The sequence below is a fragment of the Hyperoodon ampullatus genome (assembly GCF_949752795.1).
Source record: "Hyperoodon ampullatus genome assembly, chromosome: 8".
Lineage (NCBI taxonomy): Eukaryota > Metazoa > Chordata > Mammalia > Artiodactyla > Ziphiidae > Hyperoodon > Hyperoodon ampullatus.
The window spans coordinates 58,022,055-58,050,043 of NC_136921.1; the positions used below are offsets into that span (position 1 = coordinate 58,022,055).

Here is a 27,989-nt window from a genome sequence, read left to right on the forward strand (position 1 = left end):
ATTTCTGGGTCTCTTCCAATTCTGTCATAGCCAATTCAAATAGCTGAAGCTGTTTTGGAACTAGGCTTCTATGATGCCATGTGAATTATTTGTGGTATTTGTGAAGACAGTATCGGGTGTCCTAACACAAGGGCAAAATCTCATAAAATCATCATATTGACAAACTCAAATTACAAAAACAAAAATTTGTTTCATAAAAGCATACATTAACTTCAGAATAATTGACAGTAATGTTACTATTCAATAGTTATTTGATTAATATTATAAAACTATGAGTATGGATCATGATTTCAATGAAAATTAATATCATTATATTATTATTAAGTCGTCACTCATGCATTACCCTGATTTTTTATTTAGATCCTTTATAAAAAGCTTACATATATATTTTCTATACATCACATTTATTATATACCATACTACAAGTAAATCATTAAAATAGGTAAATAAATTTTAAGGCCAGGTCTATGATGCTGTCTGTATTACTGAAGTGAGGTAATGAAATGAGCATATTTCAATTAATTATAATAAAGTGAACAACCAATAAAATCATTGATTTAAAAAAGTCATTTTTCTTCCTTAGTTGTGGTTTTGCAGTTGAATGTTCTAGAAAATTGTTCCAGTTCTTCAGTTCCTACTTCTTGACACAGTCCAAAGATAATTCAAAATAAGATGTTTAGGCAAATTTTGCAAACGTCGTTAGAATGAATCCTAATCATTGCAAAAGTCTTTTTGTTTTATGTAGCTTTACATTTGTCAAATCTTTCTAATTGACCACTGAGGATATTTTACATGCTCCAGTGAAAAAAATAATAGTGATTGCTTGGTAATTTTATTATATAACTGATGTGTACAAAGCTATTTTAAAATTAAAGTATCAAAATTTGCTCTTTACATTACCTCCTTTGATTAAAAAACAACAGTAACAACAGCAACCTAAATCAGGTTCATGTTAAGCAAGAAAAATGATCTGAGATATATTTTGTTGTGTTAATAGAGATAAGAACCTCTGGGGCTCATCATAACACTGAGATGCTTGGAAGTCAGAAAATGGAATTGCTCAGGAATTGGAGGAATAAATGCTAATTGATAAGATGTTCTGATATGAGCATCATGTGTTTTAAGTATTTTAGGAAGTTATTAAAAATATGTCTTTAGAACTCCAGAAGAGCAGAGAGAGATTTTTAAACAAAGAAGATCAGGATACTGTGATTTTTATTCCAAACTCTGAAATTATTTAAGTAGGACAGGTGGTATTTATTAACAGTATTGAGTAATTTTCTGTTTTATTCATAGCTTGGAACCCAGTATTTATATTAGATAAAATATATCACTTGCTAGTGGTCGTGATGCTCCTCTCTTTTGCATTGTGGAAGCACACTTAACTTCTTAGCTTTCAGGGAATATTTTGTTTATTACATACTGGAAATAACACTCAAAGACTGTGCTGGAGAATAATTTTAACAGTTCTGCATCTTAATCAACTTATGATCATCTTGCAATTTTCCCTATACTCCTTATAAAATAGTTTTATGGCCAAATATAAAATATGTTCCACTTGTCTACATTTGTTCCAGTTTAAAAAAAATAATCTCTTTTGAGATATTAAATCACATAGAAGTCATTATTCTTGTTGCCTACCTTACAAAACTACAACTTAAGGCATTTGCTGCTCCACAAGTACTTCCTCCAATGGTTGATTTAAGACCAAGTATTTTTACTGTCTTTATAGAAATTCATAAATCTTCATTCTATGAGTAGACTACAGTGATCAAAGCCATTAATGGCAGATCATTTAAGAATTGAAATGTGTGTGACTCATCAAAATTTCCGGCCAAATTCCCCACTGAATTATTTGCATAATCATGCTGACTATAATAATTTCTGGCATCTGCGTCTTTGTCATTGTTCCTCAAGAAAAATCCGTAGTCCATGCCCTAGTCATCTTTAATCTGTACTGTTGCAATCTACTGCTCCCTGCCATTCGTCCCTGGACAATTACCTTTGAGTTAGTCCTGCATGGTCCTCCCAAGAAATCTTATTTTTTTTCTTACCATCACAAACATCTGTATATCCTTCCTTTTAAATTTATTCTACAGTTATTTCCCCCACTGCACTTTACCTTGGGACAATGAAAATCAGCTTCTTTTTCTTATGTGTTTGATCACTACCACTCTGAATTATTTAACTTTTTAAACACTTTTATGAATTTTGGATTCATGAAAGTATTGTTGGATTATGGATAGATAGGTAGATAGAAAGATAGATAGATTCTTATTTATTCAAACAATTGTTTATCCTTCTCTTTTCACATTATCGTATGAAGATATTTGCTTCAAAAGCAGTCTTTTTGATTTCTCCCCTTCTCTCCAAGGCCAGTGACATTAAAAAGAAAGATTGTTTATCATTATATTGTTTTCCTAATCTTACTCTTCCCTTTATGTTCTAGGTTAGACTAATGATTATCAAACTGAAAAATGTGTTAAAATTGAAATTCTGGAGGCCCATATACCAGAGATTTTCATTAAGCAGCTTGGAGCTGTGGCCAGAAATCTGCATTTTAACAAAATGAGCCTGATGCAAGTACTTCACAAATCACACTTCAAGAGATATTTGAGATAAATTATTATGTTCCCACAGATTTTGTTCTTATACCAAATATTGTTCAATCACTAAAAAAAAATTTAGGATAGGAATAATAGTATGCATGTCCAGCAAGACTGTTCACAAGGTTAAATGACATTGGTAGAAATTCTTAACATAGTACCTGAAAGTAACTGAGTGGATTTTGTTTGGGGTAACTAATTCTCATCTGAATGTAACTATATGAAATGCTTGGATAGTTAACTTATTGTGTTCTTTAACAGTGTGTACAATTATTGTATAGTTACAATATTCTATATTTCAATTGTAATTTTCTGTAACGGGGGAGTACCTTTGTGTAAAGGCAATAGTGTAGCATATATTACTAGGAAGCACAGTAAATATTTTTGGACTATCAAAATAAGTTTGGCATATATAAGGGAATAAATATATAATCTTTAAAAAGAAGCAGTTTTTACAATACAAGCATAAATATAAGACGTACAAACTGTCGAAAACAATGAGAACTCTGAAGTAGCAGAGAGATTTTACAAAAGGAATTGAAATCAGATATAAAATACTGAAAGTGTATTAAAATCTTAGGTATTGTCTTTCACTGTAATAATGATCAACTTACGTGGACTACTCATGTCATTCTGTGGAAATGTCATCTGGAGTCACTTGCTTTGGGAGGACTTCAAAATAAAATAATGAGATTAATATCTGCTCCCTCTTTTCATCAAATTTAAAGGTCATGGGACTCTTCTGACCAAAGTGGAATTCAAAGGTAAACCTTAAAGCAATTTGAAATTGAATTTCTCCTCTTATATGCTAGGCTGCCATTATTAACCATGATGATGGAGACATTCAGAATGAAAAATCTTTTAATATACCCTTTTCTTTCTACACACAGGGAAAAAAAATATGGCACAAGGGATTAAAGGAGCCTTAGAAAACTTGTGCAGAGTGCCATGCATGTTTCGGTGTTCCAAAAATCTCATTCAATAAAAATAAAAATATGACTACATTTTATGCATCAGATTTATAAAATAGTATTTTCATACAGTGATGAAAATTCAAACATTAAAAGTCAGTTGCAAATTTTTTTTTCTGATTAATTCTGAAAATTTCACTCTTTTGGTGGAAGAACATGACTACATTTGCATGGCATTCTTAACTCTAAAGCTTTACACCCTACGTAGCTCCCAGAACTTTTTTGCCCCCGTCTTCTTGCAGACTGCTGTATTGCAAAATGCAAAAAGTTTGATTGCATTTGGAAAGGATATTTATATATTAATTCACCAGTTTGTTAACTTGACTTTGAAACATTTTTTCATCTGTTATTGTTTCCTAATTTTCTGAGATAAAATTATTTCATATATACATAAAGATTTATAATTTTTTTAACATGCTTCAAAAATTTTCTATCCTACCTTTGATATAAAATTTTGAATAAAGTTCAATTAACATTTGCTCAACTTTGTGCCAGGTCCTAGGATAAGTGTTTTCATATGAAAAATATTCTTATTCAGCTTCTATAATAACCCATGAGTTGGAATTATTCATCTTATGAAATGGAGAAGTGTGTGTTGAAAAGATTTTCCTGAAAAATCATAGCTAATAAGAGGTAAAAATAAAATGTGGAGTTATTATGATCCTTCTAATTCAACGCAGTAGTAGGAAAAATGCTTTTCCTTACTCCCTCATGCCCAAGAGAGTACAGTCACTTCATAAGAAAGTAGAAATATTATCTGAACAAAGGGAAATCAGTGCATTTTCTGAGTAGTAAAATTGTTAAAATTACCACACTGGCTCAGACCTGTGGTCAGTAATGCCTGATATTCTGTCTCTGGCAGTGACAGTGAGGGACATGTTATAGAAGGGTGTTAATATCCTTCTTGATACCAACTTCACATTTTTGTGTTGATTCCAAAATACTGTACATGTGTTTAAAACACCTTTAAAGATACAAGATCCATTAATTATAAATTCATCTATATTATTACTCAGTACAATTTTGAACTTCCACAACAATTCACTCTATATTTCATTCATTTGGTAGATATATATATGTGTGTGTATATATATACACACACATATATATATACACACACACACAGCTTTGTACCACAATTTCTATTTATTTAGCACTATTCTCTATCAAAATTTGACTGTTATTTCTAACATAGAAATAGCTAGGTATTACCCTGCTTTGTTTTCTTCAAAAAGCTTAAGTTAGTATCTTAAATTTTTGTTTGTTGTAATAAGTATAATTGGTTCAACTCTATAATTATATATTATAATGCCTAGTTTTAAAATATTACATTAAATCATTGTGTTAGCTAGTATTGATAAAATTAGTGAGACAAAGTTAATCTTACTTTAATATTAAGGACATTTCGTCAGAAAGAGTTTTTGACTTCTGAGAAGGGTTAATGTGATGAAGTAAAATAATAATGAGATGTTCAATAAACTCTGACCAAAAATTATTTTAGGAAAAGTAAAAATTAATGAGAAATTTCAGTTGAAGAAGTGACCATGAAAGAAATAAAATTAACAAAGTGCATTATTTAAAGTGATAATTTTAAGAAGGAGAAATATAAAAGAAAAGATAAAATCTAGTTTGCCAAGAAGTTATCCATAAAAGGAAGTTTGTTAAGATTGGCTGGTTTAAGTTAGAAATGTTTAAGCACAAAATTCTATGCAGGCCACCTAAGCAGAAATGGCCACTAAAGTGTGAAATGATGACTCAATAAATATTTTAAAAAGAACAAAATCTCTAGTAATGTAAAACTTTTATTATCTAGATATTTTCCAGGAAATTTTATTAAAAGCAGATCTGAAAGGCATAAAGTGTTTTTTTCCGAGTGAGTAGATGATTTCTACTTAAATTAATATGTTACATGCATCAACTCAAAAGGAAAAGGAACAATCATAAAATTAGTATTAAGTAATATGGTTGATAACATTGAAGACATAAATGTAGGGTATTACATTAGAAACGGTGGTTATAATTCTATAGCTGAAAGTGGGAAGAAAAGCAATGTATGCTGTAACACAAGTGGAAACTTCTGTCTACATGATGCCACGATGAATGACCAATTCCAAAACTGGCTTAAGAACATATCAAGCCATGGGGGCTGGGAGGTGGGGTTGGAAATCTCCATGCTTAGTGCCATGCAGACAAAGTGACTAATCTTATACCTGAATATTTTATGTTTTAGCACAAAATAAGAGTACACAATAAGGAATTTTTCTATGAAAACCTAATGACTACCCTTCCTAGTTCATAGGGTTTCTGTGGCGCAACATGGTAAAATCTGAAACAAATTATAATGGCAATATCTGGCATAGTCAACTGCAGGTATTAAATACCATTCAAGGCATATTAGTCCTATATAAATTTGGGGCAATGGTAGGGATATCAGAAAGTGTTAACAGAAGGTTTTGAGAGTGTGAATGTCTTTATAAGTGAGATATATAACTCTAATTCTCTAGAAAATATTTATTTTCAGTTGTAGTGCACAAATGCTGAGGTATTGATATTAGCTACTTTAATTTATAGTCTAAATCATTGGGAAATAATTCCTATATACAGATAGTCACCTCCTTTCTGATACTTCAGTATAGCATTTGTTCTAGTTACAAGATTTTTACATATCCACCAAAAGGTAACATCAAAGGTTTCTAGAAGCAAACATTTTTAATTGATAAAGGTACACTGTATTAGTATTGATACCACCTTCCCAATTACCACCATTCAGCCTTCCTCAAAATCTAGGACCTGCATTTCACAAGTTTTTAAAATTTTTTAAATTGTTTTAAAACAAAATAAGCAATCAAAAAAAGAGTAAATGAAAAAAATTGAAATGACTTGCTAAAATCAAGTGTCAGTATGAATTAACAAATTTGTCTACGCTGCATAAATGTCAATTAGTCATAAAACACTCACCAGATTTGTTCAACACTTATAGGAACATGTTGCAAACAGAAACATCTGAAGGCTTATGACAAAAGATGGCCATTAACACACATTTCTTTCCTAATCCAAGTATTATATTACTTCCCTGACTCAAGGTGAGAAGGTTTATGCAGGCAGCAGTCTAAAAATTGATTCAGGAAGTTTAGATAAATATCTTCAATAAATCTAAAAGGCTATAGAATATTACAGTAGTATTTTACATTATGGAGAATTGCCATTTGGGGGCAGTTATAAATACCTTTATATATTTGATCCACATACAATCATAAATATGGTACATTCTATTTTTGCATTTCTCTATTTATGTATGCATTTATAAATCTCTAAATATGCCTTTGCCTATGACCATGCTAGACTGATTACTTAAAGGTAGGGGTCATCTATTATTCATTTTTATATTTCTTCATTTCTTGAGCACATGGTCAGTATGTAGGTTTGGTCAATCAATATGTTTGTTTGTTAAAATGAATGAACGAATGCATGAAGGCATGGAGGATGCATGGCTGAACTCATATGAATACACATACATGTGTCATATCCCATTCTAAGAAGAATATATAGCTCCATTCATAAGTACATGTTTTCAGCTAGTTACCAGTCATTTCTCACTGAAAAGAACATTGATCCACTATGAAAAACACTTAACATGTAAGAACCACAGTAATAGGCAAATATTTTCTTCCTTTCTTCCTCCCTCCCTCCCTCCCTTCCTTCATTAATCTATTTATTAATTCTTCCTTTTATAAAATTAGATGATCACATTTTAGCAACTTGGACATGTAAAAGTTTACTTATTCAATGTTGTAAATTGTGTGACACTTCCGTTCTTGTCCCACGATGCAGCTAACTAAGAAACGTTTATCTTCTTTCCCTGACAAAAATTCTAAAGGAGTTTGCCTGATGGGTAAATTGACATGGAAACCAGTTTTATATAAAAATCATACAAACAAATATGTAGTTAAATGTAATTTAATTCAATTTAGTCATTTAAGTAATTGTGTAAAATTAAAGTGCTGGTATGGTGTGACACAAATGGCATGTGTAAGTTTTGGAATTAGACAGAACTGTGCTGTAATCTAGTCTCCCCTCCTCACAAAGGATATATCTTCTAGCAATTCACCCACTTTGGTGGTTTAGTTTATAATACAAGGGAGAGCAATACTCCCACTTTTGTCACACATTTCCCACAGATCTAGCCTCTTATGCTTTAACCTTTGTTTTCCCCTTAATATTTTATATTTTATCTTTCTATTGTATGTTTTCCTTTTACTACCTCAAAATTTTTCTTCTTCCTTCTTTACTTTTTTCCTCCCTTTCTTCCTTCTATTCTTTTTCTTTTTCTTTTTTGCAAGGCAAGTTGATCATTATAAAAGTTGAAAAAAAAAATTAGGCTTCCTGAAAGATTAAATGATACAATGTATATAAAATTTACACACCCTCTAAATTAATTTAACTCAAGTGATAAATAATACTATGAATATTAAATTTAAAGCTTGTATATGGCACACCAATAGCAATATAATTTTTCTTTGTATGCTGAGTGGAAGAAGTATTAGGCTAAAATTTCTGTACTCCTTTAACAAAAATGGCTTTCTTCTGCTACTATTCCAGTGTGAAAAAGAAGAAAATATTTCCTTAACTGACGATAATGTAAGGAATTTTTCATTTATTTTTTTACTCTTAAACCAGTGTTGCTGGTTAATCTATATTCCTCTGATCCTTTTCTTAAAATTGTATAAAGTTGGTTTGGAATTAAGTAGTAGGTTGGAGGTTTATTGATTTATTTATTTTTTTTTTGACTTGTTCCAGGATAGAACATGAGCAGGAAATAAATCTTCATTGTTAAAAGTATCTGAAATTTGTGCTTTTTCTTTTTTTTTTTTTTTTTTTTTTTTTTTTGTGGTATGTGGGCCTCTCACTGTTGTGGCCTTTCCCGTTGCGGAGCACAGGCTCCGGATGCGCAGGCTCAGCGGCCATAGCTCACGGGCCCAGCCGCTCCGCGGCACGTGGGATCCTCCCAGACCGGGGTACGAACCCGCGTCCCCTGCATCGGCAGGCGGACTCTCAACCTCTGCGCCACCAGGGAAGCCCTGTGCTTTTTCATAGCAGCAAAATCTGGGGAACGCAGTCTAATAGAGAGAAAAGTAATGTAAATTGTTAAAGAGGTAACAAGTACACAAATGAAAATACTATGTAGTTATATTGTATTTGGTTTCTTTGGTTATTCTGATTTACTTGCTGATTATATTAAAGGCCAAGAACATGTCCCAGAATCAAGGGAAAATAAGGTGACTACATCAAAGATTCATAACAATAGCTGCCCAATGTGTAACTATGCAATAATTTTTCTCTGTTAGGCAGCACCACCTGTACTCTCAAAGCACAAACTGGGCTTGAAACTTTAATAGAAAAATATATCTGTATTCCGTGTTTTTCCCCATGACATGACTAGCATGGTGAAAGCTAGAACAAGCTACAACTTGTTACCTGGGATCATAAAGGATAGATATTGATGTGACAGATTTTCCTGGCCTTTACTGTTCCAAAAGACATGCACGTTTCACATTTTGTGCTTTGAAAATATGCCACGGGGCAGAAAACAAATAAGGGACATGCAATGCCCTGACTCTTGAAAAGTGGATAACACAGGCTGCTAAAGTTGAATTGCTCAAAACCCCTGCTGAGAAGTTGTGATCTGTTTGAAATCACTCCTGACAGCTTCCTTGGGCTCTTCTCAAATGTTCTCTATGGGGCCACAGGGTCGCTGGTCCACAAGGAGGAGCGTTGCTCAGCCTGACAGCAGAGGCCTGAAGAGTAGAACGTGCCCTCTCCTTTCAGCAGAGCCAGTAGTTTGAAATACTTAGGCCTTAATTAGCTGTTGTAATATAGAAGAATAATTCCTACCTTTTAAAAATGTGTGACAGAAACGAAACTCACTATCTTCTTCCCCAAAACCCCAACAGAGGTCTCCCTAGTACCTATACATTTCCTTATGTGTTTCTCACCCTAAGGACTTAGAAAACAATGCTAAACTTTTAAGAAAATAATTAGATGGAACAATCACAAAACCAAAGAAAATGACTAATTTTCTGATCATTCGCTTAATAAATGTCCCTTTGGTACTTGTATATTCATTTTGCATCCCTCTGAGTTTTTAAAATCTGCTTTGAAAATGTTTCAAAAGCTAGTTCCTGTGTGTTTTCTGAGGTGTTTGAGGGTGGACCTGCTGCCCTTTTTTTCTCTCGTATCCCTCATGGCACTTGAGCTTAGTTATGTAGTTCCCTTTTCAGTCACTATTACTATCACAATCATCACACTTTTAATCTTATTTATGCCATATTTTGCTTATTTTTAATAACGAGCACTTTTTAAGAACCCCACAGCTTATTTTTTCCCTCCAAACTCCCAGAAGCCCAAATTATGCCAAGTACTGATCATTTTATATATGGTCTATTAGAACAGTTTTAAGGTTCTACTTTTTTTAAAAGTGTTTACTATGTTGAAAACAATATTCTGTTTTTTTTTTAACAGGTATTACATTTCTTATTCCTCAAAATAATTTTAGGAAGTAGATGCTATCAGTATTTCCATATTAAGATGACAAATGAGGCAAAGAGAAGAAAAAGGAAACCAACAAAACAAACTACAATTCCAAGATATAAGCTCTTCTATCTTTTGACTCTTTTTTGTGCCCTGTTTACCAACAAATCACTTTTAAAAAGCCATTTCTTTAATTAAAAAATTTGTCTCCCTTTCCTTTGTAAATTGGGATTCATTTTAAAATCTGTTTTTTCAAACCCAGGGCTTCTTGTTCCAGCAGAGCACCATGACATCAAGACCTTTTTAAAACACACACATGATTGAGATAGTTCATATGTCAAATGTTATTAATGTTCCCCTACTGCTTATGGACTTATGGAATAAATTTCAAATTCCTAGCTAAGCATACTATGTTCCTCAGAACTATTTCAGTGTATAACGTTATTGTCTAATACTCCCCCAGAAGCACCATTTATCTTACACCACTCACATCCCCAGAGCACCTGCCACATTCCTTTTTGTCTCATCTCTTTCCTCAAATAGATCAAAGTCCCTCAAGGGCAGAGGCTACAACTTACTTTCCTCTATTTCATTCTTTTTTCTTTCTTTTCTTTTTCTTTTTTTTTTTTGAGAGAGAAAAAATACCAGAGTAAAAACAACAAAAAGTCAAGGAGAAGAGAGAACAAAAATTAATATAATTAAGTTTTACTAATAAGTTAATATGGGTAAGTTAAAAGCCTATTTAGTTCCTTTTGTAGAGAGATATTTAACCTCAGTTCCAGAATGCTCAGGAAACTTCCTGTGGTAGTTTTAGAAGATATCATAAAGATGAGAAAGAGAACCAAAAATCATAATGAAATGAATCACTTTTAAATTTTTTTCTGACTCTTGCAGTTTTTGAAAATGTATTAATGAAGTAAGAAGTGGTATGACAATGATGATAGAAGGATTCTTATATCATAGGCTGTCAGATTTCACAATACAATACAGGCACTAGGACAGTATTTTTTAGCAACATTAGTTAAGCACATATTACACACAGAATGCATGCTAGCTGCTGAGGCAAAACAGATAAATCAGATACAACCTCTTTTTAAAGGAATTTACAATCTGCCAGAGAGAAATAGACATGTACATTTAGAAGGGCCATGGTGTAAAACAGGCAGCATTCCCAAGCCAGTTTCATAGAAATATGCTCCATGTCAAAAGGCCACACAGAGATGAGAAGTCAATTCTAGCCATACAATATGGAATATCATAGGGTAATATGAAAAATGTAACCATACACTCATGAAGATGATCAGAGAAAGGAAAACTGTTCCCCCCCCCCCAAAAAAAGAGGAAAACACACACACAAAAACCAGAGAGCAAACAAAACAAAACAAAACATATGCCCAGGGCTTCCCTAGTGGTACAGTGGTTGAGAGTCCACCTGCTGATGCAGGGGAAACGGGTTCGTGCCCCGGTCTGGGAAGATCCCACATGCCGCGGAGCGGCTAGGCCCATGAGCCATGGCCACTGAGCCTTCACGTCTGGAGCCTGTGCTCCGCAACGGGAGAGGCCACAACAGTGAGAGACCTGCGTACCACAAAAAAACAAAAACAAAAACAAAAAAAACAGATGCTCAAATAAATATAACCAAACCAAAAAAACAAAAAAAGGAAAAAATCCAGAAAAAAGGGAAAAACAAATAATAGATTGGGGAAAAATGCTCACAGAAAGTTATTTTTAGCTTCTGCTTGAAATGAAGAAGCAAAACATAAAAAACTAACAGTGTTAAATTGTTTTTGACCACACAGAGAATTGGTCCTGCTATGGGCAAGAAGCAATAATATATATAGTAAGAAATGTCTTGGAATTTTGCCATACTGCTATTTTCAAAACAGTGTGGGCCTGAATTGGTATGATTTCAAAACCAGTGTAATATCAGAGTTAGATCTTTTTGGTTCTCCCTTTTCAGGTGATAAAAAATAATTTTAAACTTGTTTTTTTCTTTTCTTTTTGAAAAAGAAGGTGAATTATACAGAAAATTGATTTTAAAGGAAATATTCCCCAAATTCCACCAATAATGGTCATTAATCTTTAAGCTTCACAAGTCAAACAGTTTTGTCTGTTCACTGATAAAAACTTCAGTGCCTAGGTTGTTTTCTGGTATATAGTAGGTATTCAATAAAAATTTGCTGATGAATTAATATGGGAAGAAAAAAATCACCAGTATTTTTGTTATCTAAATGGACAAAAATATGAAGAAACCAGGGGACAGACACTTAGGTCTCTAGTTCTTATAGATTGTGGATCTACTGATACTAGACTAGGGGTTGATAATAAGAAATAGGTGGAAAAGATTATTACCTCTCTTGAAGTTAGGCATAAATAAGCTATTTATATAACCTGATAAATTGTGGTACATTATTTTAAAGTATCAGGAAAATAGACCATCGTATCACAGAGAAAAATTAAATACAAATATTTAATTGTGACCCAGGAATTTTATGATTAGCCCTTCAGTTACTCTATAGTTTTAATAATAAAGGCTTTGTTATCTTCAATTCTGCTACTAATGGGAATCTTTGTTTTCTCAGTGTCTTTATAGATATTTTAGAGTAATTTTGAGAGAATTGGTATCTGGGGTTGTGACTCTGACCCAATTTATTAAAAATTACTAAAATTCAAATGGGACTCTGATTAAATACATCATACTTTATAGTTTTATAGTATATTAGTGAACAATTAGTCTAAACTCATCACCTTATGGACAAGGAAAATGTGACACAAAGAGACAATGTAACTTGCCCCAAATCATTGCTAGTTTGATTAATAAAGTCTATATTTTCACACTGAATATTACTTCTTCTGGGTGTTGATACTAGAAAACTAATGAGATAAGCACACTGATATTTAAAGACAGAAGTTTTTATCCTAGGAAAAATTAATTTTAAAACAGAACAAAACAGAAACTAACAAAAAAATCCTAATTATTGAATGACAGCTGGTTCATTAAATAAAATAGGAAAAGTCAAGACTATAGAACACTCAGTAACCTTAAGAATAAAAGCATCTAGTTATGTAGATTGACATGGAATGATGTTCATAATGTATTGCAAAGTAAATAAACTGGAAAGAGTGCCTATTACATGATTTCATTTTAGTATATAATATTCTGCAAATGTATATTTGCATAAAGAAACAGAATGAATAGAAACCAAAGTAACAGTAGTTTGAGATCAAAGTGTCAGCAGGTTTGATTTCTTCTGAGGCCTCTCTCTTTGGCTTACGACCATCTTCTTCCTATATATCTTCACATGGTCTTCCCCTGTGTGTGCTGTATCCAAATCTCTCCTTCTTATAAGGACACCAGTCACACTGGATTGGGGCCCACCCTAATGATCCCCATTTTAAACTTATTCATCTCTTTAAAGACCCTATCTCCAAATACAGTCCCATTCTGAGGTATTGGGAGATAGGGCTTCAACATATGAATTTTGAACACAATTCATCTCAAAATACTGACAAAAAAGCAAAATTCACATACACACATATAGATGTATCACTTGTGTGTATAAGTTAATTTTATGTCAACTTGACTGGCCTAAGGGGTGCCCAGATAGCTGGCAAAACATTATTTCTGGGTGTGTCTATGAGGGTGTCTCTGGGAAGAAATAAGTGTTTGAATTAGACTGAGTAAAGAAGACCACTCTCAACAGTGAGGGTGGGCATCATCCAATCTGCTGAGGGTCTGAATAGAACAAAAAGGCAGAGGAAGGGCACATTTGCTCTCTCTGCTTGAGCTCGGACATCCATCATCTCTTGCCCTTGAACATTAATGCTCCTGGTTTTTAGTTCTTTGAACTTAGACTGTGACGTACACCATCATTTCCCAGGTTCTCAGGTCTTTAGATATGCACTGAATTACACCACCAGCTTTCCCTGTTCTCCAGCTTGCAGACAGTAGATCCTGGGATTTCTTGACCTCCATAATTGGGTGAGTCAATTCCTATAATAAATGTCTCTCTCTCTCCCCATTTATATATATAATATATATAATATATGATACATATGGTATATATCCTATTGCTTCTTTTTATCTGGAGAACCCTGAATATTTGATTCTTCTCTTTTAAAAAACTTCAGTTAAGTCCAAGTCAATTAATATTTACTATTCACTTGCCACGTGCTATATACAAAGAGATAATCCTGTGTTGAGACTAGTGGGATAATAAGAGTAAAGTGGAAAAAGGCAGGAGAGACATTTGGGTCCAGTGAGCTATTTAATCAAAAACATCTAGGTGTGGAATTGTCCCATAGCTATGTAGTGAGGCTGTGTATATGCCTGTGTCCACAGTGGTAGGAGAAGTAGTGTAGCTACAAGCATTTCTTTACTACTGGAGGGTGAAATGTGCTGTGGGTGTTGCTGGGAGATAATACTGTGGAGGTTGGTCTATGTTTCTAAAAAAAACAAATTCAATATAAATGAAAGTCTTATGTTAGGGAGAAATTTTAGAAGTAGGAAGACATAGTTAAGTTGTTATTGAGTTCACAGGATTAATCATTTCTATATCTCACAACAAAAGTTGTTTAACAATACGAACATTGTCAAAATAACACATATTAATATTTTAAAGTTTGGCTTTAACATTGTTCAATATACCTTCTTTAATAAATGTCAAAACTCTCTCCAAATAAACATAAAAAAGCCTTTAGATTTTCATTTTTTCTCGGCTTTTCTTTGGAGCTTTCTTTTCTTCCGCACATAGTAATAAGTGAAAAGGGCTATCAAGAGACAAAAGTGAAGGCTTTCAAAGAACAAATCTATTCCTTAAATTGAAAGATAAGGTAATAAAATTTCTATGTGGAAAAAACTGTCAACCTCATAGATCTGAATACTTTGTAGACTTTCCAAATGTGTGTAAGTTCTGCACAATTCAATAGTTTTTTACTCTATGAAAAAAAGAAAAACGTAGTACCAACAAAGCTAAAGCAAGTACTATATCTTACTTCTTAAAGCAATTTTTGTTTCCTGTAAAGGCGCTTAGATGAAATAGTGCATACTAGCTTTTCATCAAAGATACATGACCACTACCAATTGACATCTGAAGCTAAAATCGGTGTTTCCAAAAATTTCCACTTACGAGGAGAATCAACCACTAGAAAGAGATCCTGAGGGCTTAATATTCTCTTAGCTGGACAATTTTTGTATTCTACATGATCATAGACACTTCATACTAAATTTATTTTTATTTATTTACATTTTAGTACCAAATGAATTATAAGTATCCTATGTAAAACTAGGAAATTTTCCATATTCTGGAAGTTTTAACTCTAAGAAACATGAGCATAATATCTATGTCTGAACCATCTATCCTTCATAGTTACTTAACAATGGGCCCTTAATAAATAGTGAAAGAATGATCCTCTTGAAACTTATGTCTTTCTTATTGTAAAAATATTTTCCCTTAGATCCCACTTCCCCTTGAAGTTACAATTGTTCTTCCTTCATTTAATCCACAGCCAAACAGTCAGAAAGGAATCTAAAGTCTTCTCTACTTTCTTACCTTTCACTTTTCCAACTATAATCTGGTTGCTGTCATGCAGCACTTTCAAAACATCTCTCATAATGGCCACCTAATTGCAAAATTCAATAAACCACTTAGAATTCTTATCCTCTTTGAACTATCTGGAGTTGATATTCTCGGACATGCTCTACTCCTTTGACTTGGAGGAAACTACGCCTTGACAAGTCCCCTCCAAATTCTATTTCTTCTTATTTTTTTGTTGATTCTTCCAAAATACAGTATTAAACATTGGTGTCTCCTAGAATTCCATCCTTAATTCTCCAATCTTCTTTCTATAAACCCACTCTTGTGTCATGCATAAAATGTACCTCACAAACTGGCCCCAACACATCTCTTTAATCTCCCCCCACCCCCCCATTATATCACATAGCCTGTGTTCTATTCTCAACAACGTTCATCTTCTACTTTCAGACCTATTCTCTCACTGTGCTATTCCTCTTTCAAGAAAGGTATTCAGCCATTTCCCTCTGTAAAATAACTAAACTTTTTTTTCAAAACACTGTTAAAATATCACTTCATCTGTAAAACCTTTCTCTCTCCCACTAATAATCATTAACTGATCTCTATTCAGTTGTTTTCCCACAACAGTTTGGTAATATTTCAGTATAGCAATTATCAAATGGTATTTTAACTTTTTAAAATCCATTCATCTACCCAAAATGAATCTTAAGCTCTTTAAAAGTAAAAACCTTATTGGAGTTAGTCAGCACAAAGAAAGCAGTATGGAATAAGAGTTATAACCAGGGCAAGGACTTTAGAATCAAACAGGTATTTGCTAAATCAGTTTTAGCTGTTATTAATTCTTCTGAATATATACAGGGCCTCACTCATCATAGGTTATCAATACATATTTGATGAATGAATTAATGAGTGAATAACAGAATATCATTATCTCTTCTACGATTCTTTCATGGCTTAAATGATTTGAGGAATTCAGTAAGCATTACTCCTGCCATCAGAATAAATTTTAGGGTGTAGAAAACCAAAGCACAGACAAAATTTCCGTTAAGCCCAAAGCGGATAGAAATAAAGATACACAAAAGTAAAAGGTGTTTGCTCTGAACCTCTCCGATTAATGTATTTTTCCCGGCTGATTTTAATCCGAGGCTGATTATACCTTACAAGGTCAGGTGCCTCTGATGATACATGGTAACAGTGAAAAGTGGAACAGAACATTACTGTGGACTGTTATGCCCACAAGAAATATTCATTCTGGTGACACAAGGGCATTCTATAGACAGGTCATGTTCCTGAGACCTATTATGGAGGGGGGTGGTGCTGAAATGTCATGTATACTTTGCCTGGGAATTGTGAGAAAGGGACAAGAAATACAGAGACTGGGCCCCACAGCAGGCATTACCAGGGTCCTAAAAATGAGATAACGTAAGTACCTAGATCAAAGTTTGGCCAAGGATCACCCTGACCTTACTAACACTGAACTAACCATGAATCCATCATTTTTCACCTGAAGTGCTGCCAGACCTTTTGGTGTGGGATCCCTGCAGCTGATCTCCAGGACTTTCTTCCACATGCCACTAAGTGTCACCTTCGAAAGCAAACTCCTTCAGCTCTGCCTCAAATCACTTTGGCTACACATTCTTTTCAGGATCCTATGGAATCCCCTAACTTTGGCATAAATCGGGTTCCAATTTATCTTCCCAGTTTTAACTCCTCGCCCCCCTCCCCAACTCTCCAGTCACCCATCATTCTAGCTGTATTAAACCACTCATAGTTCCCCAGAGAGGCCACTAAGTCTCACATCCGTGTCTCTGCTTATGTTATTCTTTCTTTTCAAAATGTTCTTCCTGACGTCACTGAACTACCTGAACTACATGGACAACACGAGGTTGCCTTTTCTGTAAAGTCTTCCGTGTATTCCTATCTCCCATTCTAAACAAATCACCTGCCCTGTTAAAACTCCACTGCCCTCTCTTTTTTCGTGTGTTCACACCTGAATTAATACAGGTTAATTAGTTGCTTATGAATTTCTAAACCCACTAATTCGTGAGCTCCTTGACGTTTGGGTTAAATTTCATTCATCTTCACTTGTCTAGCATTTAGCACTCTTTCAGGGTCTTATAAATATTTGCTGAATGACTGGAGGAATTTAGGTTGGAGGCAAGGCAGAGGTAAGACTAAAGAAGGGTCCCCTCTCTGTCTTCAGCTGCATAAGGCACTAAACCTGAGTATGAACTAAGAAGTGAATCAATTTCTTAACAGGTCAGTTTATATACACTTTATAAACTGATATTTAAAGGAGTATTTCTGGATTATTTTATGTAGGAACATTGGTTTAACATATTCAAATATCTTTTAGAAAAAAAGAAAGAATATCAAGTTTTTCCTATGTGATTATTTTAATCACTTCCCATATTTTTACAATCATTGTGTAAAGAATGACATTTTCTTGAATAACAAAATAGATCATTATGAACAAAACTGTAGAGTTTTGGAAATGAAATATCTGAATTTTAATATAATTGTGCATTAAAACCATTACTAAATACTCTGAGACACCACCATGAGCTATTATTGGGTGCCAATCAGGGTTTCTGTTTATGACATGGAGTATTAAGGAGGATGTCAGATATGATCCATCTCTAAAGCTCAAGTGCAAGATGCAAAAATAACTTCCATTGTTATGAAGGTTGATAGCTACCCCAAAGGTGGTCCCTGAGATTTCACAGAGGAAAAGAATGTATTTGTTATGAACAAATTGAATCAAGAAAGAATGATTTGAAATGAAGTTTCTGGAATATTTTAGCATATACCTATTTCTTCTGTAAAGAAGTCTTACTGATTAAGGTAAGACAGTTCCACTGAAACCTTGGGAGCCAAAATAATGTGTTTTATCAGTACTTGAAATGAAAAGTCAGTTATTAAATAAAATACACTCTTCCAATTATAGTATCCAGTATAGTAATAAAGTCTAAAAACACCTGCTTCTGTCCTCTAATTAAAAGCCACTGTTCTAGCAAATGTATTTTTATGAGACAGTTCCACGAGCTTTTTCATTCCCTCCATTATATTTCTAGACAACCTAGAACTGTGGTGCATACACTTGTCGGCGAGCAAAGCAAAGGTTAAGTGTGTATGACACAGATGAGCCCCAAGATTAAGTATACACTGTGAAAAGCATGTGGATGTTCATGATTTAAACCAACGAACTGTGGCCTGAAATGATGTCACACAAAGCTTAGCGGTAAGTGGAAGGTTAAACCTACTTGCATCTCGGCTCATTAAACGCAGTTAAAGTGCAAATCCCCTCATTCTGACAGTAGTGATCACAAGGGTTCTCTTTCTGGTCACAGCGCTGACTTTTAAACCCAACAGAGCATCTGCAGAATTTCAGTAAAATACAGCTAAATAAAGCATCTGACTTTTTTTTTCAAATTCATTTCATACAGAAATAGTAACATATGAACAAAATTTTTCTCAGGTATGCTCACTTATTTCTTATATACACACTCATCATAGGCTATTCTGACAAGGTGGGGAACAGAAGCAGATGTAGATCATATGTGGGCATCATCCTTCTGGTCAAGCAGTGATAAAAGAAAACTCAAAATAGAGATCATATAGGCTGAATGGTCTTATTTCAAGCTTTCCATTATGGACAATCAGGTATTTGAAAAGGGAATATATTAAATTCCAGATTTTCTCAGGAGCAGAGAATCTACAATACTTTCCAAACATTTAGAAACCCAGATTCAAGGTAATGTATTTCAAAATAGACAAGGGCTTAATAGGTTTACATAATACAACACTCAAAACCTGATACAAAAATCAAATAGTATTATACTTTTGAAAAGATACTTTACATACTTTGAAAAGAATGGCCCTAAGTACCAAAGTATTTATAAATATGATTATGTCTGGGTTTCACATATCTATTGTAAATAAGGTCAATTAAATTAGAACAATTTTTACTGGCCTTTCCAAGTTCAAAGATCTCTGAATGTTTGAAATGGGTATGATGCTAAGAAGTGAATGAGCTTTTCCATATGAAATCACTAGCAAATTGATGAGGGAGGAGATTCTGTAGTACATGAGCCAATGAGGAACAATACTTGATCAGAGATGTCCACGAAACATTCATTTAAAATATGTTACACCAAGAAAGGAGAACAATAGAGCAGGGATTCCATGTACATCTAAAGTTGTTATCATAAAATGCCCACAATGTTATAAAATACTCACAGACACACAGGTACATTTGTCTCTGGGTCCAGCTGGCACGTGCCACCATTGTAACAGTAGCCATCACATAGCTGGCAGCTAGAGGCAATCTTTCCATTAGTGCAGCTGCAGCAACAAAGAAAAATAAAACCTCATTGTTTCTGGCGTGATTATTGTTGAGAGCTGACACAAATTCTCTAAAGATGAGAATATTCATCATAGAAGACTAATGCAGAGGCTGGCTAAAAGTAGGTTTTCAGAAAGAGAGACTTGCTGGAGGCAAAGATGTTTTTTAATAGAATGATGACAAATAAAATTTTTCTTTTGGAAATTTTCAACCCATTCATTTAATATAAAAATTTAATATAGCTAGATATAGGTGTGAAAAAATATACTCTAGTGTCTATCACTTACACTTCAGGGAGACATTAGCATCAGTATCTTATTCCCTTTTCATATTACCAGAGTTTGGTGACATCTTTATTATTTATAAACCACATTATCAAATACTCTGGAAGCAAATGCTTCAGCTATTCCTTCTAAACTGGAAAGTCTGGTCCAAAGAACTGTTATGAGTTTTAGACTCCACATTTTGTACGAAAGCATAGAACTATTCTGTAGTCACTTTTACCCTGCTGTTTCTCCCTGAATATGTACTATAATTAGTGTCAAACTCTTTTTATTCTAAAGGAAAAAATGTAACAGTTCATTGCAAAAATAAACAGTAATATTATAGGAACAATATGCAATATGGCAACAAAGTAATGAGGTAGGCTTTCTTGGAAAATTTTTGGAAATGCTTCTAATTTATAGTACATTACCTGTCTGGGATAAGAATAAGCACTGTGGCTATTGCTACATGGGAAAAACAAGCATAATGATAAGAGGAAAATTACAGAAATTTCTTACTTGCCATGTTATATTTTTAAATAAATAAATGAATAAATAAATACTATTAGATCGGACATTGAAAATTGTTGGTGGAACAGAGAAAAGTACATTGACATTCCAAATTATTGAGGGAAACTCTTCTATGAGAAGTATGGTAATAGAATCATACAAGCCTTGGCCCAGATCAGAATTACAACGGATCATGTCAATATTCTGATTATGAGATCACGTTAGTACTAAGTGCTATGAAGTAATCAATGGTATCACAATAAATCTGGACATAACCTTGATAAAGAAATCAAGCTGCAATGTTATTGATCGATCACTTTGTTCCTCTTTATGGTGGGTACCTATTGCAGTCCATCCATCAAAGAGTAATTCTCAGTGATAGGTTAGATATTTGAAATAACTGGTTAGCAATCCCATAGTTTATTTATTCTGTGCATATTTATTTGGCCTCTTGTGGGTGGTAGGGCTGCTGGAAATGCACTGAACTGCTTACACTTTCTCAGAAGTTTAATTTAAAGATTTTTTTTAAGAACCTGGATTTAAAAATCACATTTCTTAGAAGCAGTGAGTCAATTACATACCAGATATGAAATGGAGACACGTGAAAGTGGAACTAAACATGGGGAAGATGGTAGTGGTTTAAAGTTTCCAAGATTTAACAAAGAATATCACATTCTTTAGAATCTATAGAGCCATACGAATATGGATGCAAAGTGAGTCAAGTACATATTTAACGGTAGTGGTGTCTGATATGTTAAATGGATCTGGGAGACTTTTCCTTGCTCTCCTCGCCCAGCCTCCTTGAAAATCGAAGAGCAGAAAGTTATAGTTTCATGTTCAATTAAAGGGACAACATCAAAGAGAAAAATTAGCTCATCATACGTTGAAGAATTTTCCACAAAAAGATAACTATACACCAAATATCATCTTTTAAAAGAGAAAAATATTATAATTATTGATTGCTTTTAAACTTCTGCTTCCAAGAGTTATAAGAGATGTTGCCCTGTTCTCCTTCTAAAGCTTTTGTTTGAATCCTAAACTTTAGACAGAACTTTGTAGATATTTCAAATGTGAAATACAAGTTATCCAAATCATTGTAATACATCAAAGAGCACAACTTATATTTTAATGTAGGTTTTCATCATAATTTCATTTCTTAGAAATGTTACATGTGCGTGCATGCAGACACACTTTGTAATTAGCAGTTGTCCAGTAAAGAGAAAGAATTCTCATAACAATTTGACATAACAATGGTATTATTTAGGCTATTCAAAATTATGAGAAAGACTTTCTTCAACAGTATTTACTGAGGAAGAGAGAAAAATACACAATTAGATCTGTTTCAAAGATTATACTCATAATTGACAGAGCATCTATTCTTTACTGTAGTTGACAGCTCATAGGCTGTGCATTAGAAATACATGACTCTTTGGAATTGCAAGTATACAGGCAGCTTGAATTTTCTCATTTCAGTAAAAAAATATTTAACTCAGTTGTGATTTTGCTTTAGTATCAGTTCTTTACCCATGAAATAGAAATCCCAACATCGCTGCAAGCTTTAGTTAATGCTAAGATGAAAAGTATCACAGAAATGAAAACAAACTTATCTAAAAGTTTCAAAATACCCAAAGAGTCCTGTTTGTACTATCATGTTCATATGTTATTATAGCCTATCTGATAAATCAAATATTATACTCTTATCTTTAAACTTCCACTATCAACTCACTGCTAGCAACTATTATTTATCCATTCTTACATATAGTTTTCCAGAAAGATCTTTTAAGAGTCGAGAACTATAATGTTGGACCTTCAAAAGCCTACTCAGGCTATGAGGTTCTAGTGTTTCTAGGTTGGTGAAGCCAGTATTCTCTGTAAAGGAGGCAGTACCGAGGGTCCTAAGAGTTCAGCCCTTCATTCCTCACACGGAACTGCCCTGTGTGATGGAAACAGGGTGTGTGTCTCTGCATGAGCTTCTCCAAAATAAACTGGGTTGCAAACTATGGCTCATAGCCTTTCTTATACGATGGTCCATGATTCCCTGTGTGACTGGGATGGGGCTGTGAAGAAGATTCTACAGTGCATTCCTGACATGGTACACTGGACATAAAGAAAGATGTATGCTCAGTAATTAAAATCAAGTTCTGTCATGCTAAAGTTCCATCACAAAGAACTGATGAGCTTAATGAGCAAACATGATTTTGGTAGTTTATATGAAAATGCATTTTGCTTTTATGTACTTATCAAAGACATATTTTATAATTAGTCATATTTTAAATTACTTTAGTTAAAAAATAATGTACTTTCAAAGGACACAATTTGAGGGTTTGAGTAAATGTCATTTATAGTGATAACACAAATCATACATGGAGTAATTCTAAAATGAGAGTAAATAAAAAAGAAAAAAATGTTGATGCTGTCTGTAATAAAATTTTATGGAGCCTTGTTTGGCAGAGCAACATAACTCAGGGCTGGCACCCTTGCAGAGCTGTCTTGGTGGAAGCTGTGATGTGAACCCTTTAAGGCGTGCTTTCCTATCGCATATGCTCGTTTATTATACTCCTAGGGCAAGTGATAGAGTCCAGCCCTTTATAAGCCCTTTTTTGAAAAACCTGTTAAAAGAAGTTCAGAGTGAGAATTGATCTCTAACCCCAGTGGCATAAATTTGTTTCATGCTAGAAACTGAATGGCATTACTTTTTAGCTGCAAAGTTCTGTTTTCCATTCACTTGATCTCAAAGCCAAAGAGCAAAAGGCAATGTAATCAAAATCTAACTTGGACATTTTTGTTGTAGTTGCTTCCTAGGAAACATTATTCCTTCTACTTATTTTGTACAATAATTTTCAAAGTCAGATAAAAAGATTAAATTTTATTTCCATTAGATAGGTCTTTTGCTTCTTCCCCAAAGGATCATTTTGTAAAATCAGAAAGGCAAACACTCATTGTTGATAATAATGATGAAACAATTAAAAGCCTGAGCTATTCTAATTTAGAAGTATTACATATAGCTTTTTGAAGGTATGTTGCATTTCACTTTTACTTGCTTACTATTAGGAATATTCTATATAGGCAATGACCTGACCATGTCATTACATGATAAATGTTCATATTACCCAGATGTACATAATAGGTTTTTAATGTTTAGGTTTAATTAAAATGAATTGAACTCTATCTCTAGCCAAAAAAGAAAAGAGAGAGAGAGAGAGAGAGAATGGAATGGTTGCCATATTGAATTTTAGAATAAAAATAATTTACATTGTTCTCACTGTTTATTTCTGGATTGCTATGTCCTTTTGGGTTCAAATGTTTTTATAAAGTAAGCTAGCTGTCTACTTACTTGCAAGATATATCTTCATTGTCTTTATTTATAATGCAATGTCCCCCATGGCACCTTATACATTTGTCAACCTCGCATTTTGGTCCTTCGTAGCGTGTTGGACAGACACATTCCACACTTCCATCATCCTCAATGGTACAGGATTCAGAATTCACACAGTAGTGATGACACACATCTAGAAAGAGTGCACAACATAGAAATGAAATTTCTTGAAATATTTCAAGATATTTTTCTGGAGTCACAATAAATATTACCTTTCACTTAATATTTTAAAATGGTCAGAGAATAGGTAGATTAATTTACAAAAGCAGCGTGTAACTGGATGTAACCAGAATTCTTTAATAATGTCATTGGTTCCTCTTTTTGCCTGAGTTAGGCATCATTTCATCTTTCTAAGAGGAGATGGGTTATATTGATATAATACTAAGTGACAGACTCTTTTGGTTCTGAGTTTTAAAGTTTAAATTCACAAGTTTCCTCAGCTTTCCTTCTAATGAGCAATATTACTGTTATTCTGAAGTGAACAGAAATGCTCAAGATTTCTTTAGATGTCATTTATCTTTGTCGCTCTTCACATCTCTTTTCATCCAGAGAACAGTGTAGTGAGTGGTGAGTAGGGGAATCCTATCTCTTCACTAGCTTTTGGTGTGGTGGAAAGAAGCCTCCCTCTATGAGCCAGAACAGGCCCAGTATTTCCAAATGCCTGGGCAGGTAAGCAGACAGGAGGTGTGCCTCTCATGGAACCCTAACAGAAAGGTAGACTGGAAGACTAACTGATCCATCATGGGTAGAAAGTGATAAGAGAAGTCTAGACTATTGCCCCCTCCTAGGTGAGAACCTAACCTCCCCATCAGTCAGAGGGAAAACCTCCCTGTAGCTGAGCCCTTTACTTTGGAAGATGTTTCCTACTGAGCACTACAGACAATTTTCTCAACCACCAAGGAAGTCTTCCTCAAATATTTCTATACCTCTTGAATGTCAGAAATAAAACAAAGACCATTTAATAATATAAGAACCACATTGACTTTGCAATTAGATATTCTGCCTGTCTTTTGAAAAACAAGTTTATATGTCTGTTGACATATCAATGTATTCGAATTTACCATATTCAAAATATTGATATTTATAGTACAAATAATCGTAAGCAGAAGAACTGGTCAAATTGATCCCAGACTTTGTGTTTGGAGCTGCAATTTCATTTTAGCTATCTAACCATGAAGCAATGTTAAATGAGATTAGCTGAGATAAAAATCACAATTTATAAACTTTAACCTGCGATAAGACAGTTATGGTAGGTGAGAAAAATTAAAACATAATTTATAATTTTCATGTTTGTGTATCTATCTAGCTGTTTATTAAATCAGACAGAAATTAAATTTACTGACAGGCTTGCTTCATATTTATGGAAATTTATTTCAAGCATTCTTCTGCTTGCTGTTGCTTTATGCCAAGTGCCCTCGTTGCAATTCCACGCTGAAGCTTATTACTAAGGGTCTTGGCTGTATGTAAGGAAAGCAGCACTTTCGAAAGGTGAGAGACGTGGAGATCTAAAAATTAAGTCAGTGTTAGTATCTGTCCATTATGATGTCTTTCTGTAGTTGTTCCAGGCTTGGCAGGTAGAGTTTACACATCACAGCTTCTGTTTTTATTTATGAAGAATGTATTAGCAGCAGCCTACATAATCATCTAGTACCATCTCCTATGCAGAAATCTCTAAAGAAAAATTTTCCTTCGTCAGGTTGCTACATACCACTTATTGACAGAGAGCTCTTTTATGATTGTCTCTAATTGCTTTAAATTTCATTCTTTGGTCCTGGTTCATTTTTCTGATGGGACATAGAAGTCAGCTGATGTTATCTGTCCAAGATCTTCATATTATGAGGTTTCTTCCACAGTGGATAATTCATCAGAATCATGTAGGTAACTTATTTGCAAATAAAAATTCCAGTGTCTTTCCCTTTCATCCACCACCACCCCTGGATTCCAATTTATAGATCATAAACGACGCCCAGGTGATCCCCGTGGGACCGGTTGAGTAAATAGAATTTGGGAACGAGGGAATGTAAGAAATCGGAAAACAATTTACTGATTAGCAAAGGGACTACATTATCTCATAATCATAAATAGATTTGATTTGACTAAAATAGCTTATTTCTTGACTAATTTGTGAACCCTAATTAAAATTTAATTTTTAACCTAAAATTTTGAACCACTTTTTAAAAATAATCACATCACTGAGAAGACCTAAGAAACTCGAAAAAACTGGGTTAACATTCTGAGGGTTGATGATTGCCCTACACCATACTGTAGCAAGGAAGTTTGCAGTTATCTAGGGTGCTAAAGGTCAAAGTTAAAAACTTACCTACAATTTACTAATTATAACTAGTTTTGGTGCATAAATTAAATCTGTTTTAGACTAAGATTATAAAGATGTGAGAATATATACAACTCATTAGTAATCAAGGAAATACAAATTAATAGCTCAAAGAAATACCATTGCACACATACCAAATTGACAACAAATAGCAGAAACTCTCATACACTAGTAGTGGGAATATAAACTGGTTCAACCAATTTGGGAAACAATTGACAGTATATACTGAATTTGAACATACCCACACTTTATGACCTAGCATTTTTACTCTTAATATACTGTATATCCCAGAGAAAAGCATGTACATGTGCACACAAACATGTACATAATATGCACAGCAATATTTTTAGAAATAGCCGAAAATAGAAAATAATCTAAATGCCCATTGTAAGAAGAATGGATAAACTGTAGTTCATATATATATATTTATATGTAAATTTATATGTATATTTATATGTAAAGAGATAAATGAAAAATGAAGACATTACAGTTATACACGACATGGATGAATCTCACAAAAATAATATTGAGAGAAAAATGCTGGACAGAAAAATATATATACTACTTTTTAATTTATATAACTTCAAAAGGCAAAACTAATCTAGGGTTTTAAGATCAAAAAATGAGTTATTTTTGAGGAGAAGGAAAAGGATAGTGATGAAGAACACCAGGGGGCATCTGAGGTAATGATAATGTTTATTCTTGACCTGAATGTTGGTTTACACCAGTATGTACACCTGGGGATAAATTATTGAACTGTATACCTGTGATTTTAAACATTTCTATGTATATTATTTTTCCATAGAAAGATTTTTTTAATCTAATGGCATATAAACTACAATGAGAATATTTTATAAATTCTGCTTAATTTGCTAAACAGGCTAATAGCTTTTCTCTTTACAGATGATATTTTTTAAAGGAATTCATGGTCCACTTTTTATGCTTTAAAGGAAATTCTCTGGAGAAATGTCTATTTAGGTCTTCTGTCCATTTATGGATTGGGTTGTTTGTTTTGATACTGAGCTGCATGAGCTGCTTGTAAATTTTGGAGATCAATCCTTTGTCAGTTGCTTCATTGGCAAATATTTTCTCCCATTCTGAGGGTTGTCTTTTCATCTTGTTTATGGTTTCCTTTGCTGTGCAAAAGCTTTTAAGTGTCATTAGGTCCCATTTGTTTATTTTTGTTTTTATTTCCATTTCTCTAGGAGGTGGGTCAAAAAGCATCTTGATGTGATGTATGTCAAAGAGTGTTCTTCCTATGTTTTCCTCTAAAGTTTTATAGTGTCTGGCCTTAAATTTAGGTCTTTAATCCATTTTGAGTTTATTTTTGTGTATGGGGCTAGGGAGTGTTCTAATTTCATTCTTTTACATGTAGCTGTCCAGTTTTCCCAGCAACACTTATTGAAGAGGGTGTCTTTTCCCCATTGTATATTCTTGCCTCCTTTATCAAAAATAAGGTGAGCATATGTGCGTGGGTTTATATCTGGGCTTTCTATTCTGTTCCATTGATCTATATTTCTGTTT

The 27,989-nt window shown here is 33.6% G+C and overlaps 1 protein-coding gene across 1 annotated transcript in view; it reads right to left on the reverse strand.

Annotated features, from left to right (window-relative positions):
- The window catches only part of LRP1B (LDL receptor related protein 1B), a gene marked incomplete at both ends in the record, with an annotated part of 1,860,945 nt that overhangs the window by 15,281 nt on the left and 1,817,675 nt on the right, over nucleotides 1–27,989 (reverse strand). The window contains 2 exons of the mRNA XM_079710778.1: nucleotides 19,879–19,983; nucleotides 24,092–24,266. Coding sequence (XP_079566904.1) covers nucleotides 19,879–19,983; nucleotides 24,092–24,266 — 280 coding nt within the window. The remainder of the gene's footprint in view (nucleotides 1–19,878; nucleotides 19,984–24,091; nucleotides 24,267–27,989) is intronic.